The sequence below is a fragment of the Lichenostomus cassidix genome, chromosome 2 (genome assembly GCF_008360975.1).
Source record: "Lichenostomus cassidix isolate B80296 chromosome 2, HeHo_3.0, whole genome shotgun sequence".
Taxonomy (NCBI): domain Eukaryota; kingdom Metazoa; phylum Chordata; class Aves; order Passeriformes; family Meliphagidae; genus Lichenostomus; species Lichenostomus cassidix.
Window position 1 is genome coordinate 2,930,574 of NC_139482.1, and position 16,584 is coordinate 2,947,157.

Here is a 16,584-nt window from a genome sequence, read left to right on the forward strand (position 1 = left end):
TGCAGAACCTGAAAACAAAACATCTAAAAATCAATAATCACTTTGAAAACTCTTAGCCACAGGTTGTTGTAGGGGGTTGTGTTCTTCAGTGATCTACTTAACATTGACATGGCAATTTAGAAATAAATTCCCATCCATGTTTCCTTTAATCCTTATGCCCTGTTTTATTGGACAGGGATTGATTTGTTCTATAGGTTTTCCTAGTGAAAAGACCTAAAGGAATAGCACTTGCTATTTGCTAGAATTATTGAAAAAAACAGACTTGATTTTGAAAATAATACCTAAGGATTAAATGCTGTTCCCCACCCAGTGATGGGACATTGACACACAGATTTGGGATGGAAACATCTTCTTAGGAAAACATTAATACTTGAGTGCTGTTAGCACTTTTTCTTTTCTGCCATCCTTTCTAATTTAAGTAAAGTCATCTCTCTGATGTTAGATGGTGTAAAGTGTCCCAAATCTTTAGAGTACAGAATTAACAGATGTTTTCTTTCCTTTCTCCCTCCCCTTTTATTTCACAAACTTTATTTATTTATTACCAAAGTAGAGACATCGGTGGAAGGAAAGCAAGAAAGAGAGAAGAGACAGAGGAGGCAGGAAGGAACCAGGAAAAATAAAAATTAAGTCAAAAATAAACAAATATGAGAAAATGAATAGAAATGAGACCATGGCTATGAAAACACTACACGCATCAGGGCAGGATCCTCAGACCTCTGTAGGCACACAGAGAACGGAATCAGTCACATCTAACTCTACGCGCCGAAGACAAATTCCAAACTGAACTACCACCTTGAACTCGGTCAACCATGGGAAGAACAGGCACTTCCAGGCTGGGCTGCCCTGAGGGACAGAGACATCTAAGCCAAAAAAAGGTGCTCTGTCAGTGGAGGTGCCCTGCTCTCCCAGGGTGACCACGGACGACGACTGGACTGCTCAGATCGAGCACGAGACTTTAGACAGCTAAAGGCAAACAAGCCGAGTCTCACCGCAAGTGTCCTGGGCAGGGAGTGCAGCTGCATCTGGGAGGAAGAGGGAGGGTGCTAGGGTGGAAGGGGAAAGAAAAGGTTAAACATTCCCGGGATGAGATGGGTGATGGATGATGTGGCTGAAGGCCACTGCGTCAGACCGAGCGCCTGGCCGTCTGGCGAGTCAATGCAAATGAGAGAGAGAACAAAAGGAGTTGCAGTTCAGTTCTAAAGCCTTGGTGGGTGTCTCAGAGGTGCTTGAGAGGAGTAAAAGGAGCATGCTGGCCCAGGGGGAGGAGGTTATGCTGCATTATCCAGGCCAAGTTAATCCAGAATGAAAAGGGTCAAGGTTCTGAGTTTAGGTCGCTAAAACCAGGCAGGGAAGGATGGAATTGGTGTGTTGTCTCTGAATATGCTGAAGCGGAATCCTTGGGAAATGCAATAGAGGTAGAACTTGATTCATGCAAATTAAAACTGCTCCTCATTGAGAATCTTTGTGCACCCTGCTCGAGGTAATTCTATGTAACCTCGCCATGAGGAGGACTGGCAACTGTGCAGTAGTGGGAGAAGGAATGAAGAAACAAATCCATGAAATAAAGTATTGAAAATACAGTAAAAAGTTAACCAGAGTGGAATTAGAGAGATTGTATGGCAGAGAGAGGAGAAAATTGAAATGTGCGTCCATATAATATATTATTTATATCACATAACCACTTCCCCTCAGCTGATCCTGCTCTAGGCTGGGGATTTCTTTTCCTTGCTGCTCATTAGCTGAGGATTTCCTGAAGCTTCCTTGCTTCCCTTCAAAACACCAACTACATTTGCAAACCCCCTGGAAACAGTCTGGAAACCTGAATTTGTTCTGTGAGCAGCAAACAGGCTCTGCAATTCCACCCCACTGCAGTGGCTGCAGCTCTGAACCTCCATGTGCAGGAGTCATTCACTCCTCTCATCCAGACACAAATTAAGCACAGGTACTTCTCAGAAAAATTGTCTTTTAGTTGTGCTGTGGCTAGCACAGACCTTTCCTGTGAGAATTCTTTCCTCTTTTCTTCCTGTGTTTTATAAACAAAGATAAAGTTTGGATGTTATTAAAAACAGTTTCTCAGATGTGGACAGTTCAGGCCTGGCCAGTCAGGCCTAGGGAGAGGCTTCGAACTGACCAATCTGGGTGACCTTTGAAAAGTCTATATAAGTTGGAATTAAATAATAAAAGTTTCTTCTTGATGCCACACTTTGAACCTGGGTCTTCTTACTCTGCTAGTGGCTCAACAGCTTGTATCTTTAATTTCTGAGGTTAACAAAATAGCTGCATGATTTTTTCCTTGTCACCCCATGCCAGCTTGGCAGTCAATGCTAAGAAAGAGGCCATAAAGTGAGATTTACCAGATCTATTTTAAGCTTGTTGTTTAGAATGAAATAAACTGTACTAAGAATTTCATTCTCTGGACTGGGTAGGTCTCTACTGACTGTGAAAGGAGCCCAGCAGGATTGTCTTAATAAACCAGGTAGATCCTGTGCTGTCTTGCTAAAAGTACAACCACTGTTGCGCTCTTCATGAAAAAAAAAACAAAACTTTTTTCCTAGCCTCTTATTGAAAAAAATCCAAAATTCTTAGCCTTGTTACCTAAAGCTCTGCTTTACTCTGCCAAAGCCACTGAACTAAGAGGCTGAAGCTGAACTACTGCTTTCAGAATAATTCTGTGGCTAAAACGGAATATTTAACAAATATGAATTTAGACTGGAACTTTTTGTCTGGTAGATCTGACCCTTGAGCAGACCTGAGGCTTGAAGGAGAAACAGAATGGTCAAAGAGAGCCAAAAAAACCTATCTACAGTGCTCATTCCTGGCTTTTCTGACTAGTACAGAGTGGACAGAAGAGGAAGGAGAACACCACTGCTATAGTCAGAGATCAAATAACGAAGAGATTAAGCCTAATATTTGCCTGTGCCCCAGAAAATAAAGCTGGGAGCAGAGGGCAGAATTCTTCCAATGAAAACAACCTTTAAATGAACTGTAGCTTCCAGGTGTTGTCCTGATCCTTCCCCTGGATTAACTCCTGTTTTCCCAGGCTGGGTTATTCTCACTGACTCCAGAGATCCAAGCCATGCACTGTGGAATAATTCTGATGGAGGTGCAGGAACACAACTGTGGTGTAGCAGGCAAAAGAATGTTTAATGAGAAAAATGTACCATGCCAAATGAGATTCTTCAGTGGTTTTGAATACTTCAGTGTTTCAAATGAAGGAAGTGCATATCCAAATCCAGACAGAATTATCTGAGAATGGGATTTAGCTCATTGTCCTCGAAAGAAAGCAAATGAGCAAAGCCCACAGAGGGTTTACTGTCACAGTCTGACACTAGAAATGGATTTTCAAGCATTACAGAGAGGTTTGGGTTCCTGTTAGCTGGCAGAGCTCAGCATCAGTATAACTACACTGCATTTATGTAATTTGCAGCTCTGAAGCTTCTGTTACACTGTTTTGACTCACCTGTCTTACATATTAGACAATATCCCTGCAGACAAAGATTCAAGTTACAACCCATCTCTAGAACTCTCCTTAATGAAAAAAAGAGAGTATTGCCTTTGTTTAAAAAGCCTGGGATTGCAGATATTTAATCATTTGAACAGCTCCAGTGTTTGCAGTGAAAATATAAAGAGGAATTACAGTTTGGAAATCTCTCGGTAATGACACAGGTGGGACTAAGACTGGGATATGAACCTTAGGCATGGCTTTGGATTGGTCCTGTCTTGAGGTAGTTTGCAGTTGTTTAAATCACCTTCACTGGGACTTGATTCAATATTAAGCCATTGTAGCCTGCTGGCCTTTGAGGATGTATTTTTTTCTCTCCAAGGCAGGCAGAGTTTGTTCCTGGAAAACTGATTACCTACTTTGCACTTCACAGTTCATCTGACCTACAGTCATGAGAGCTTCACAAGAAGTTCATCTTTCCAGATTAAAAACCCTTCTGCAGTGGGACAGCACCATCTTTCTTGTCCCTCCCCTACCTCAGGCCATGTTCTTGCTTGGAGCACATCCTAAAAACTCTCCAGATGTAAAACTAACCCCACTGGATGGTGAACAAAGCCATTTTCTGAAGTGAGACACAACAAATCAATGGCAAGGAGAAGCAGAGACACTGAGGGAAAAGGAAACTCCTGTTGTCCTCATATGATAGAGGCAAAAATGTGAATGGCAGGAAAAACTAAGTGGAATAGCATGGGTGCTGGTGGGCATTGAGCCTTGGTATAAATTGAACACATTCAGGATCAGAGATGTCAGAATTATTCCCCATTTCCTGCAGTCTCACTCCAGCTGCTGCATGGCCAGTTGCTTCAGCTCCACCTTCATCTTTACATTAAGTAACTAATTCAAAGAATCAGATGTGCAAAATGATTTGGGGACCAGAAAATTGCAGATCTATCCCTTTCAGTCTAACAGTGCACTTAAAACAGCAAACTTAGCCATGGGCAATGAGGGAAGGAAAGGACTAACAGCCACAATGGTCTAAGTTGGATATTCCCAAGTTAACAACACTCCATTTGAATCTTTCAAAATGTTTTCTGAATCTCCAAATCAATTATCTTTCCCAGGAAATAAGCAAGCTACTCTGATAAAAGATATTGCAGCCAAATCTGTGGGTAATTTGTGAAGATGGGTGGCCTTGGGCACTGGATGTTCCTCATCCTGCTGATCTCCATGACAACTGAAGCTTATCAATACAGATCAAAATTAGGTTATTCACTCTGACCCAGTGCAGTGCCTTCAGAAACACATCTTGCCAAAAGCTACCTTATTTTTGCTAATCAGGAAGTTGGAATGTGGGGCAAAATCTACGTTACAGCAAATTTAGTTAAGTGCAGCCACTCTCTCTTTACAATAAAAAGCTTTATGTTGTGCACATAACTGAAGTATTTGTGGCCTTTTAAGAAGCAAGGCTGGGACAATTTTAGATATATAAAGTGTTTCTGACAGTTCATGTGTGGGGAAAATCCTGTATTTGCACAGGCACCCTACAGATTCAAGCACTTATGTATAAATCCCTCTGGCTTGAGCCTCCTGGTGTTCCAAATTCTGTTCCATACCAGTTATGGCAATCAAGCCATGATGGTTTTGGTGCTGCCTTTGAAAGGTGTTTAGACCTGAAATTTCCACATATATGCTATTAACATTTCAAGGCGAAATCATAAAACACTATTTAGCCTTTTTTGGTGAATAAAACTCTGTGAACACAGGGCTGTTTTAGGGCTAATCCAGCCCTTGGCAGAACTGCTGAGAGAGCATCAAGCTTTACTGTGCTTTAAAAAAAAAAAAGAAAAATCATTTCTATAAAGAGAACTGTGGTGTTGGATAAAACCTGGCATTATTCTCTCCCTCACTAACCTGCACACCTCCTTGATATTTCAAGAGAAGGACCATCTTTTAGTAGCTTCTCTTTTGATGCAAAACTGCTCTTTTTCAGTTCATGGCTTGCCCTTGTAACAGATGGGAGAGGGAAAAACCTGTGCTTTGCTCTTTTAGGATGTAACTTACAAAGAGCTTTTTCCTCTAAGGATGCCACAGATCATAGAGTCAAGGAGAAATTGTGTCACCATTAGAGAGTTCTTAAATATGAAACCTAGGAAGATTTCAAAATATCATGAGCTCATCAACAACAAAAATCACCACTGTATCCTTTCCTCTGTCTGTATATCCATTAAAACCATAAGATTTCCCATAAAAATATCTTACAGACACAGAAATAGTGCTTAAAGACAAAGTCATCCTATTTTCCAATTCTGCTGCAAAAGGAAAAAGGACAGGAGCCTCCAGCACACAGACACCACCTGTGACAGCCAAGGCCTTGCACCCTGAAATCCACCTTCTGAAGATTTCCAAATAACAGAAGCAGAACCCTTGTTAATGTTGCATTCGTCACAGATGAGGTTGTAGCCACAAGAAATAAGCTTTGTGATCCACGATTTCAAAATCAGATCCCTCCAAAGCTCTAGTCAGGTGCTTGTAAATCTAGAAGTGGGTGGAATTTCCTTCATAAATATTGATTTGCTCTTCTGGAATATCCCTCTGGCTAGTGGTCCATGAAATAACAAAACTACTTTCAAGGCAGAAATAGTTTTAGGTCTAACCTTAGCATTAATGGAAAAATGTAAAGGATGCACTGGATGAAAGGACAGTGTTTAGGTTGGGAAAGTAGATTTGACAACCAAAAATTCATCTTCCTGTACTTGCCACAGGCACCTGGGGAATTTTGGGTATCCCCTTTGTGCATTTTACCCTCAGTTGTTCAGTGGCAAGAACAGCTCACAGGAACATTATGAACACACTAAATATTATGTGCTGTTTGGTTTTACAGCAATTGAAACCACAGATAGATAATCAAAGCAGAATAAGGCTTTTGATTGTTTTATCTGAAAATAAATAAATCCCTGTTAATTATACTCCTGCTATGGTACATGGCCTACATGAGCTTCCATTTCCTAATGTGCACACTGAGGTTTTTTGGTTTTTTCCAATCCCTGTCTGAAAAGTTTGGCACAAATGAACACCCCCCCTCCTCCCCACCCAAAAATTCCAAAATAAAACAACCAAACCAAACCAAACCAAACCAAACCAAAAAACCCCCCAAACAAACAAAAAAAACCCCAAACAAACAAAAACAAACAAAAAAAAATCAAACTAACATCCAAAATAATAATTTGCCTTGGGCAATGTACACAAAAAGTATAGTAGTGAATGAGCACATTTTTTCCTAGAGCTTTAAATAAATCCATCCAGAATTAGTGTCGATCCAAGCAGCAAATATCTACTCCCTTGGCATCCCTTAGAAACGAACACTAGGTCCTTGCTGATCATGCACTGACATCAAACCACCATCTTCTGTGTTTTCCACTGGATTTTCATGTGGTAGAAAAGGTTTAACTCGATTTCCCTTTTTTTTTGCTGGGCTGTTGGACATCCCAGCACCCAACTGGCAGCACCTGGGGGTCAGAAATTGCACTGCCCTCCTACAGAGCACACTGCCCACCCAACGTCTGCCATTTGCTTCTCCAAAAAATGACCCTTTTGGCACGAAGACCCTGTCAGTAATTATCAGCTCTGGCAGGCTGAGCACTTGCAGCAAGACAAAGCGGTAGCAGAATGAATCACTGCGTGTCCAGTGACTTTGGAGGTGGATTTTAGAGGAGTGTTGTTTACCAAAACATCTGGGTTACAACATTGCTTTGGCTGCCCTAACCCTCTAGGTTGCACCATAGGTAAAATCATACCTACCTATGATATATGCCATGATTCTCCTTTCTTTCCAGCAAGATGCTGATTGGAGGAATGACGTAGACCTGAATTAGCTAGATAGATAGATATGTGGGCTTTGTTTTCTTTTCATTGAGCTTTCAACATGGGATACAAAATTTATGAAGAATCTGTCAAAGCAAAAGCAGAAACAAGCTTCCCCCTCCCAAATTATACCAGTCGTGATCAACTGGAAATCATAATAAAATAAAAAGAAGATTTTTTTTTTCAGTTACATGTGCTTGATCCTTGAAAATGAATGAAGAAGCAAAGAGTTGATGGAAATGTGTGGGTCTTTGTGATCTTGAGGGTTATTCCAGCATGCACCTATACCATGCACCTACTAAATGCTGTGGTGGTTTATGGCAGTGATGCTGACAGATGGTTTTCTCTCTAGCGTGAGCATTTCAGCAGTGCTTGTGAAAAGAACAGCGTGGATTGAAGCTTTGTGCAGGCATTTCTGTAGAAATATGGCTTTTTTTGGGGGGGTGGTGATGTATCCTCTCTCTCTACAGCAACTTGACCAAAACCAGGATGCCTGAAAACAGATTCTGACATGCCAGGCTACACACTATTGGCTGGATTTTTCATGGTGAAAACAGTGAAGTCTTGCCAGATTGATTTATTACCCATTTCCTAAAATTCTAGAGAAAGAGCTGATGGATGATAAATCCATGCAAATAATGTGATGTTCCACAGCCACTGTAGGGTGGTGAAAACAGGTTTGCAGTCCCAGGAACTGTGAAATCCCATTTAATTAATGGACTCCTGATGTGGTGCTCCTTGGCTCTCAGCACATCAGGTAACTCCCTAAATAATCTGCTGCTCCTTCAAAATAATTACAAACTGCAGTTGGAGATTGCCAAAAATCAGATGTATCTTTCTATCTGGAAGCATGTTAACTGATTTCTGACTGGATGGAAAATAAAGGCACCAAGTCAAGAGATGGTTGTTTATTCTGTAAGATTAAGTGGAACTTGTCACAAGGGGGAAAGGTTTAAAATGGAATTTAAATTGTGAGGATTGGGAGGCCCTGGCACAGAGTGCCCAGAGAAGCTGCGGCTGCCCCTGCATCCCTGGCAATGTCCAAAGCCTGGCTGGATTGGGCTTGGAGCAACCTGGGATAGTGGAAGGTGTCCTTGCCAATGGGTGGAATGAGATTATTTTAAGGTCCCTTCCAACCCAAACCATTCTATGCCTGCAATCATGACCCATTACTGCTGTTATATTTATTCAGCAGACGGGGTGAGGAACATGCCTGAAATATGTTAATAGCTGTCTTAATTACTCCAAGAATGCAATCAATAGCATTTTATCCCCACCCAGCACCTGGGGGTCTCAGAACTTCTCCCTCAGGTAAAAATCTATTGCATTTGCATTAGTGATCTTGCTTTGGTTCGATGCTAAATTTGGCAGAATTATTCAGGACTGACACAGGATTAACTGAAACCAGACAAGTTTCAAGAAAAAAGGACTTAAGTCTTTGGCATTCCTCACACTAAAAAGTAACTAATGGTTATGATGACTATTGGGAGGAAGTATGAAAGGTTCTTAGAAAAATAACCCAAAACAATAATAAAATTAAAATTATCATTAAAAGGGTGTCTTTTACTTCTTTTTGAATTCCTGCCTCAGCTGCTTAGACATTTTGATGGCTCTAGCCTGCAATATTTTCAGCTGTAAAGAGGAGTTTCTACCAAAAACAGCAGTGAAAGAAAGATGGAGTTACTGCTCCCCCAGAGCCTGGCAGGATTTTGGGGTGTGGGGCTGAGATGGGATCAGCAGCATGCAGGCAGCTTTGCTGCAGGAGGAAAGGTGGAGTAGGCATGGGACTGGTGATGAATGACTGAACATACAAAAGAATAAAAGTTTATAACCACCGAAGCACTTGGCCGCTCCAGAAAATTGTTAGGAATTATCTGCATGTTTCCAAGTCTTTTCCAGCCTAAAGGCAAGGGCTGCTGCATACAATGATCAGGTTGTTTGGAGAAAAAGACTCAATTTTTTTTTTTTAAATGGGAGTAAAGCACTCGTAATGGGCTGCAAATGATAGAAATGATTGTTTGATTTGTTTTAAGGCAAATCTTATATTCTGCAGTGGTTCCACTGTATTAATTAAACCTCAGCTCCCCTGCAGTGCTCTCTTCTGCCCTGGTCCTGTCAGAGCTCCCAGCTAACTTCTCCTGTGGGGCATTTTAATAATGAATGCACAGTGGTAGCAATAGATGATTAATCTTTGAATTTAAGCCCATCCCCAGGGCTTGAAAAAATCAAATACAGGCTAAAGTGCTTTGCAGAACCACCACCACAGTGTCTAAAAATGGAACCAGAGGTAGATTTTTCTAACAAAAATAGTCCTTAAAAGGACCTGAACCTAAACATGTAGCAAACATATAAAAAAAGAAATCCTACTCAAAGTCAGTAGCCAAGTTTTTGGTGTCTTTCATTTTATTTTTTGATGATGGAAGTCCCAGCTGGCTAAAGGGTTATTCCAAAACATGTAAAACTGATATTAGAATAAATCTCAATCCCTGCTGCAGATCTGTGTGATGTTACCTCCAGAAACAGGCTGAAAATTCTCCCTCAGCCTCATCATTCCTCATCTACTGTGTCTAGCACAGACATTTCTCATGGGAACTTTTCCCTTTTCTTCCTGTGTTTTATAAACAAAGATAAAGTTTGGATGTTATTAAAAACTGTTTCTAGGATTTGGACAGTTCAGACCTGGCCAATCAGGCCTAGGGGGAGGCTTCCAACTGACCAATCTGGGTGACCTTTGAAAAGTCTATATAAGTTGGAATCAAATAATAAAAGCTCTTTTTTATTGCACACTGAGAATCCGGATCTTCTTTCTCTGCTAGCGGCTCAACAGCGATGATCTACTAAAGGGAAAGTGCTCAGAGATGTTGTGGAACAAAGATCTGGATGAGGAATTTGGTCTGATGGGATGATGTTGCATTAGCTTGAAACAGCGAAATAGAACATGGAAAATGCTTGATATGAACCACAGCCTAAATGCCAGAGATTTCAATATGGTGACAGAACCAAATCATGAGTTATTGTTTTCCCTCCTTACAAGCTCTCTTTTTACAGGGTCTGTGTGCACAAATATTGACTCTGTCTGGTATATATCCGCACAGAATTATTAATTTCATTCCTTTTTTCTCATTCCTGTGTGAACTCTGCTGCTGTCAAATCTGTTTGGATAAACAACACTCCACTCCATAACACACACATCAATGCAGGATAACTTTATAACACACCCAGTTAGAAAAGTTGCAAAAAAACATGAGAAAAAAATAATGGCAGCGAATGAAACAGAAAATATGATGTTTTCTCTTGGTTTTGGTGGCTAACTATACACATAGGAAAAACACCAGCAAAACCCAGTCACCATATTGATCCAAGATGACGAGGATGTTTGGTAATTCAGGTAGATCTTTGGAGTCCATGGCATGCTTTGCTTCATAGGTGAGATGTGCAGCAGACACCAAACATGCACTTCAAAATTCTGAATCAGAACCAGCTCTGCACATCTTGGGTGTTGATTCCAACCTATGACTTCCCAGCAGCACATCCATGGGAAGCCTTCATGCAAGCCCTGGGCAATCCATGCACACAGTTAACCTAACTGCGCTAAATCTCATCCTGAGTTTTATTTCTGAGAGAAATCCACCTGCAGAATGAATTTAAAGGATTATTTTTTTTGGCTGGGGAAACACGGTTTGGAGCAAGGTGCAAGGGCAGTGCTTTCAGTAAGTGGATGTCTGAGTACAGACATGAAAAGGTGATGTAGAAAATGTTGTTGCTTTGTGCTAATATAAACTAGATAATAGAAGGGGAAAAAAAGAAAACTAGGCAGCTGGAGGACATATTTTTCCCTGAAAATTGTCATTTAGGTGGATGACACCATTAAACTATGCTTGTGGTTACTTAGGGTGAAACTAATCACTGAATAATTGTATTTGCTACAAAGTAAAAATCTCCTACTTAGTCTAACATCTTTTATTTAGTCTTTAGTCTAACATATTTTATTTATTCGTGGCTTGCCTATTTTCATCAGGAATTTCCTACTAAATTAAATAGTCCTACCTATGTTTATGAGTGCTAGAAATCACTTGAAATCACAAAAAAATTTCAAAATCAAAAAAATTTGGTATTTAGACCAACACCAATTGTGCTGTCACATATCCTAGTCATTCCAGAGGATTATATAATTTTTATTTGGATATTGAGTTCATGCACTCAAAATGGGAATGATGACCACCTCAACTGGCCAGCCTCTGTTCTCTTATAAGGTGGAATATAATGAAAAGGATTCCAGCTAAAAAAATATGTAAGTCAGGAAGTTATGAACATCTAAAGGAAAATTTTAGGATTTGTCTGTATTTTAGAACAATTTTAGGGGTGTGTGTGAAATGTTTGGCTAAAGGGGAATGCATTTAAGTTTACAAGAAATATGGATCTAAGCAACTCTAGGGGATTTTCCTGAAGTATAATTCAACCTAAAGTTAATTAAACTTTTCCACCAAACCTAATTGATTTCAGTGACCTTTGAACCATTCCCTGGAACTTATGAAGCACAGCAAACCATCCCATGAGTATCACAACAATATTTATACCTGGGCAATGTGTTAATTTTCAGGTAACTGACCTGTAAAAACATTAGATTTATTTTAGGTTTGTTTTTTTTCTTTGTATTTATGCTTATTTTATAGGCCTTTTAAAGAAAGGTGAAAGCTGGCATTAAAATGCCCTTTCATGGCTGACTGATTGAAAAATCAAAGTAAAAATCAACCCAATTAATTTAATAGACCTTACAAGAGACCTTTTCTTTTCAAAAATCAGCCTCATTCAGCTGAGGTGTCTTTTTTACTTTGTGGGTTTTTCCTATGTGTATATCAGTAATTTAAATTGATTACTGCTTTATTTGTACTTACAAGTAAATGCTGGATTCATTGCCCCCGATATCAGGTGACTGGAGCTTCTGCACAAGTATCACAATTATGCCAATAAAAAGCACAAAGTTTATCTAGAAAAAAAAAAGGAAAAAAATTTAACAATTACATACTTTTACAAAGTTTGAGAATGAAACATTCCCACTGACTTTCTGGTTACCTTCCCTTATTTTTCTTCAAACCACAAAAGGTTTTATAGAGTCAGGATTAATGGGGTTCACAAGGGTCTAATCACTCCTTTTACAGATAGAAACACACTCCTTGCTGCAGCTAAATTGAGGCAGAATTTGTGAAGTGTCAAGCACCAGAGAAAAGAAAAAAAAATGTGAAAAAGTTCCACCATTTTTCATTGCCAACCAGTGCAGATTAAAAAGAAAGATCCCTGCTCATCAAAATCATAAAATAAAGACCTCAACAGCAAAAACATCTTTAACTCCCATTCCCTGAACTAAGGGACTTCTCAGTTTAGAGGTATCTATCTGTTGTAAAAACCTGGAGAGTGATAAAATCAGTTTATTCCAGTGCTTTGGCTTTTGGCTTGGCTGTCACCAACTGCACATCTGCTTAAAGCCAGAACAGTGGAAATTAAAGTTGGTCCATTATACAATCTTTTATTCCTACAGGGAGACCAGGAACTGGATGTGAGCATCTTTTTCAGCAGTTTCTGCATGAACAGAGCACTACAAATGGATCAAAAGCCCAGTTGTCCCTTGCTGATTGCTTGGTTCTTTGAAGCCTTTGATGGAAACCAGGTTTAACTGATTCCCCAAGCAGAAGGTGATCCTTTAAAGCATATGTCCGCAGAACATGGAAATTCACACATGGACCAAAAACCTTGGATCACTGAACCCTCTCTGTTTTGGTGCAGAAATTGGCTGAGTTCCCTTTGATTTATCTGAAGATTGCTGGACTTTGCAGAGCTGTCCAAAGACTTCAGAGGAGAAATACCAAAGCTGATAAAACCTCCTGTTCTATTGGCTACATGTGAGCTGGATGTCCAAATTCCCAGAAAAGTCACAGAAAACCTGCCTAATTCTGTCCCTGGGGTGTGGAGAGCAACTCAGGCTGCCCAGAATAAGACACTTACGTGTGGCAGAATGAATGATTTTCAGCTGCCACTGACCATAATGTCCAGGGGCTCAATTGATTTTCCACCTGCAGGAGCCCAACAGCATTTAAAAATTCCTGTGTTATTTGGAGCAGCAGAATATCTCTGTCTCTGGAGACAATCAGAATCCATTTGGTAATGTGTTCTAGGGGATCCTGCTTGAGCAGGGAGGTTGGGCTAAAAGATTTCCAGTGAACCTTTCCAGTTATAGCCACTCTGTGAAGCCCAAAATAGGACACTTTAGAATGTCCCAGTCTTCCCTGTGCAGGCGTCTGGATCTGACATAATTTCAGTCAAATTTAAGACCTCCATCAACTAAAGTGAGCTCAGCTACCTTGCTGACAATTTCATCTTGCACTATGACCAAGTACTATTATGATGCTAATTTTAGGTAAATTTAGCTGTGCAATTAACTCAGTTCAGCCGACAGAATGCATTTCCTAGTCACTGATATTTACTATTATTTTAGATGCCCTGGGCTGTCCCACCTGGCCTTCAGCTGGCACCCCAATTGGCACAGGATTTCCATATACGCTAAGACACATCTGCCAGCCCCAGACAAGTGTCCCTCGTCCTCTGGGTTCTGAATTATGGCATTTGTGTCTGTGTTTCAGCACCTGAATAACTCCTTTGTTGGAGGCAGTGCATCATCATTTAACCTGCACCAAACCTTCTCCTCAGCAATGGAATTCCTTCACATTGTGGGTGGAAAATGATGGAAACTTAGAGAATCTGCCCAGCAATCCAGCACGGGGATGTAGCACAGTCTGTGAAGTATTTGAAGATGTTGAAATTGGTCATTTGTCCCCCCAAGGAGAGCTGAGGAAGTGTCTGCTCCAAGTGCTACTCACCATGATTGACCCAACCACGGGGCCCTTGATCACCCACCACAAGGCAGTGTTGTCATTCATGTCCCAGCAGCTGCAGGCAGCAGGGAAACAATGGGGTGGGGAAGGAGAGGGAAAGAAAAAAAGATAAAACGAAGAAATTCATGAACTCACAACTGTTTTTAAGGGGGCAGAATGTGGGAGGTTGGTTTCACGGCTATATTATTTTATCTGAATTTATAGTAGTAATTCTTTAGTTTGTCTTATTACAGCTTTTTTTTTACAGCCTTTCCACAATCATTTGAAAGTTAAAAAAAAAAATTTGCAACAGTTTCAATGGCATTTCTTACTAAACAGCTTAGATATTTTGGAAAAACCCTTTAAGTGTGTTTCTGTGTCTACAATACTGCTGTAAAATTGTCTCTTTAGGAAAAAAACAATCAAGAGATACTTAAAAGGATGGAGGTTTTTGGGTTATTCCAAAGTTTGATGTCTCCTTTACTTTTCCAGGGTTAACAGATATGAATGTGGGTTTCTGACCCTGACACAAGGATTCTTACACATTTCCAGTGCACCAGGAATGTTGGTTGTATTCACCTATGGGGATGATTTTCCAGTCATTGGGTTGCAAGTCCTGTCAAGGATTCATCTGAGAAGGATCACAAATGGGCAACATTTGGGGTCAGCTCCTTTGTTAAGCTCTTGATACTGAGTAATCATAAATAAAATGACATTTTTACCTCAACATTTGAAATCTTCCTCTGGAATCACCAAAGGGTTCTGCAGAGCTTAATTTCACACAGGTGTGTTTGGACAGTCAAATATATGGCTCATGTACATATAGGGTTTTAATGTTAAGATACATTTTTAGGGCTAAAAAATCAATAATAATGAAAAGAATCTTATTTTCCAGCCCCTGCTACACTGTTATAATGACTACTATTTATTATTGAGAAATATGTCTTCATGACTGTTTCAAGTCATCAAGAATTTGCCTGTCAGATAAAAATTTTCTTTCATTGGTCTCTACTTTCTTCCCCTGATTTTTCCCTCTAGCAAATATAAAATCACAGAAATCTGTCTATTTGGTACCTGCAGCTCTGAGAAGGAGGTTTTCCTTCCCACTGGGAAAAGAGCCAAAGTCCCAGCAGAGGCTGTCATGGTGCATTTGTCAGATGCCAAGAAATATTGGGAAGAAAAAAAAGGAATAAAACACTGCTGGTGTCATGAGAGCTTAATGCACCTTGTGTGTCATTTAAAGGGTTGTGTGGCAGCAGCTGGGGGAAAAGTGAAAATCTTTACTTTAAAGAAAACTATACATGTGTAAAAGTGAAGAGGGAGAGCTAAATTCCCATCATCAAAGTGTGTCTGAGAGAAATCCCAAATGTCTGAGTGATGCCTTGTTTAGAAATTTCAGTTAAACTTCTATTTTCGATTGAATGAGATTCATTATTTTCATTTGAACAATATTTCTTAATTTCAGATGAAGAATATTTTCCTGTATTCCCATAAGACCAACAATAAGGATGTGTGTGGCACAGCTGGTGAGAAGTGAGAAAACTTAAAGGTTTGGGTTCAAATTTACAAAAAAAAATATATATATTTTTGCTTCTGTTTGCAAAGCATAGAAACTTGAAATCCCCACAGATCTATGGGAATGATGACTGAGATTTTCAAGTGCAAATTAATATTTCTGTGCTATCTCACTTTGGATGCCCAACTTGAAACATTTGAAAGGGGATAAATGCTCGGAGGGAATTCCTCACCCACAGTCTGGAAATCAGGGTTTTTTCAGTGATTAACAATTGTATGCACCTTAAATTATCTTTTAAATTCTTTGTATGCATTTATAAATTAGGTGTTGTCTACTGAAAATGACCCATTATTTGCAGAGCTCAACCTCACTATAATGGACATTAAATCTGCCCTGAATTCTTTAGTGAATTGACCAATGCTGGAAGAACCTGGGCAAATTTTCATATTAATTTAGCTGCACAAATAGATATTGCTCTATGACAATTTGTCTGCGTAGGAACGAGAAATTAAAAGGAATAGGAATCCACCTCTTCTAGTTCCAGTTATCTGGATTATAAACACCAATAGACCAGCTAATTATCCCAAAAACTGTTTGGGACAAAGACACACTTGGAGGCTGTTTTGTTGGAGTTTTTTTTTCCCACACTGAGGTACTTCAGGGTGACACATCATCCCTACAAATTCCTATTGTTCTTAAACCTTCCCTCTGCTTTTTTCCTCTCCTCTTCTTAGACCTTTCCCTTTGTTTAGACCATTCCTCTGTTTTTACAGGATGTGACCCCAGCGAGCTCAATTCCCAACCTCCACCTTGCAGATGACAATCATGAATCAGATCAAGCTCACACAGAGGGTTCTTCAAGGACCTTTTTTAGTCCAGTGCCTGTGACATCTATAGGA

The 16,584-nt window shown here is 40.0% G+C and overlaps 1 protein-coding gene across 9 annotated transcripts in view; it reads right to left on the reverse strand.

Moving 5' to 3' along the window:
* ADCYAP1R1 (ADCYAP receptor type I) overlaps window positions 1-16,584 on the reverse strand; it is a 142,840-nt gene that overhangs the window by 18,783 nt on the left and 107,473 nt on the right. For 5 of the 9 annotated variants that reach the window (XM_085050148.1, XM_085050150.1, XM_085050145.1 and 2 more), the window contains exons 12-14: window positions 14,176-14,245; window positions 12,199-12,290; window positions 990-1,043 (exon numbers count right to left, since the gene is read on the reverse strand). In XM_085050148.1, coding sequence (XP_084906274.1) covers window positions 990-1,043; window positions 12,199-12,290; window positions 14,176-14,245 — 216 coding nt within the window. The remainder of the gene's footprint in view (window positions 1-989; window positions 1,044-12,198; window positions 12,291-14,175; window positions 14,246-16,584) is intronic. The other 4 variants (XM_085050154.1, XM_085050153.1, XM_085050152.1 and 1 more) reach the window with 1 other exon arrangement.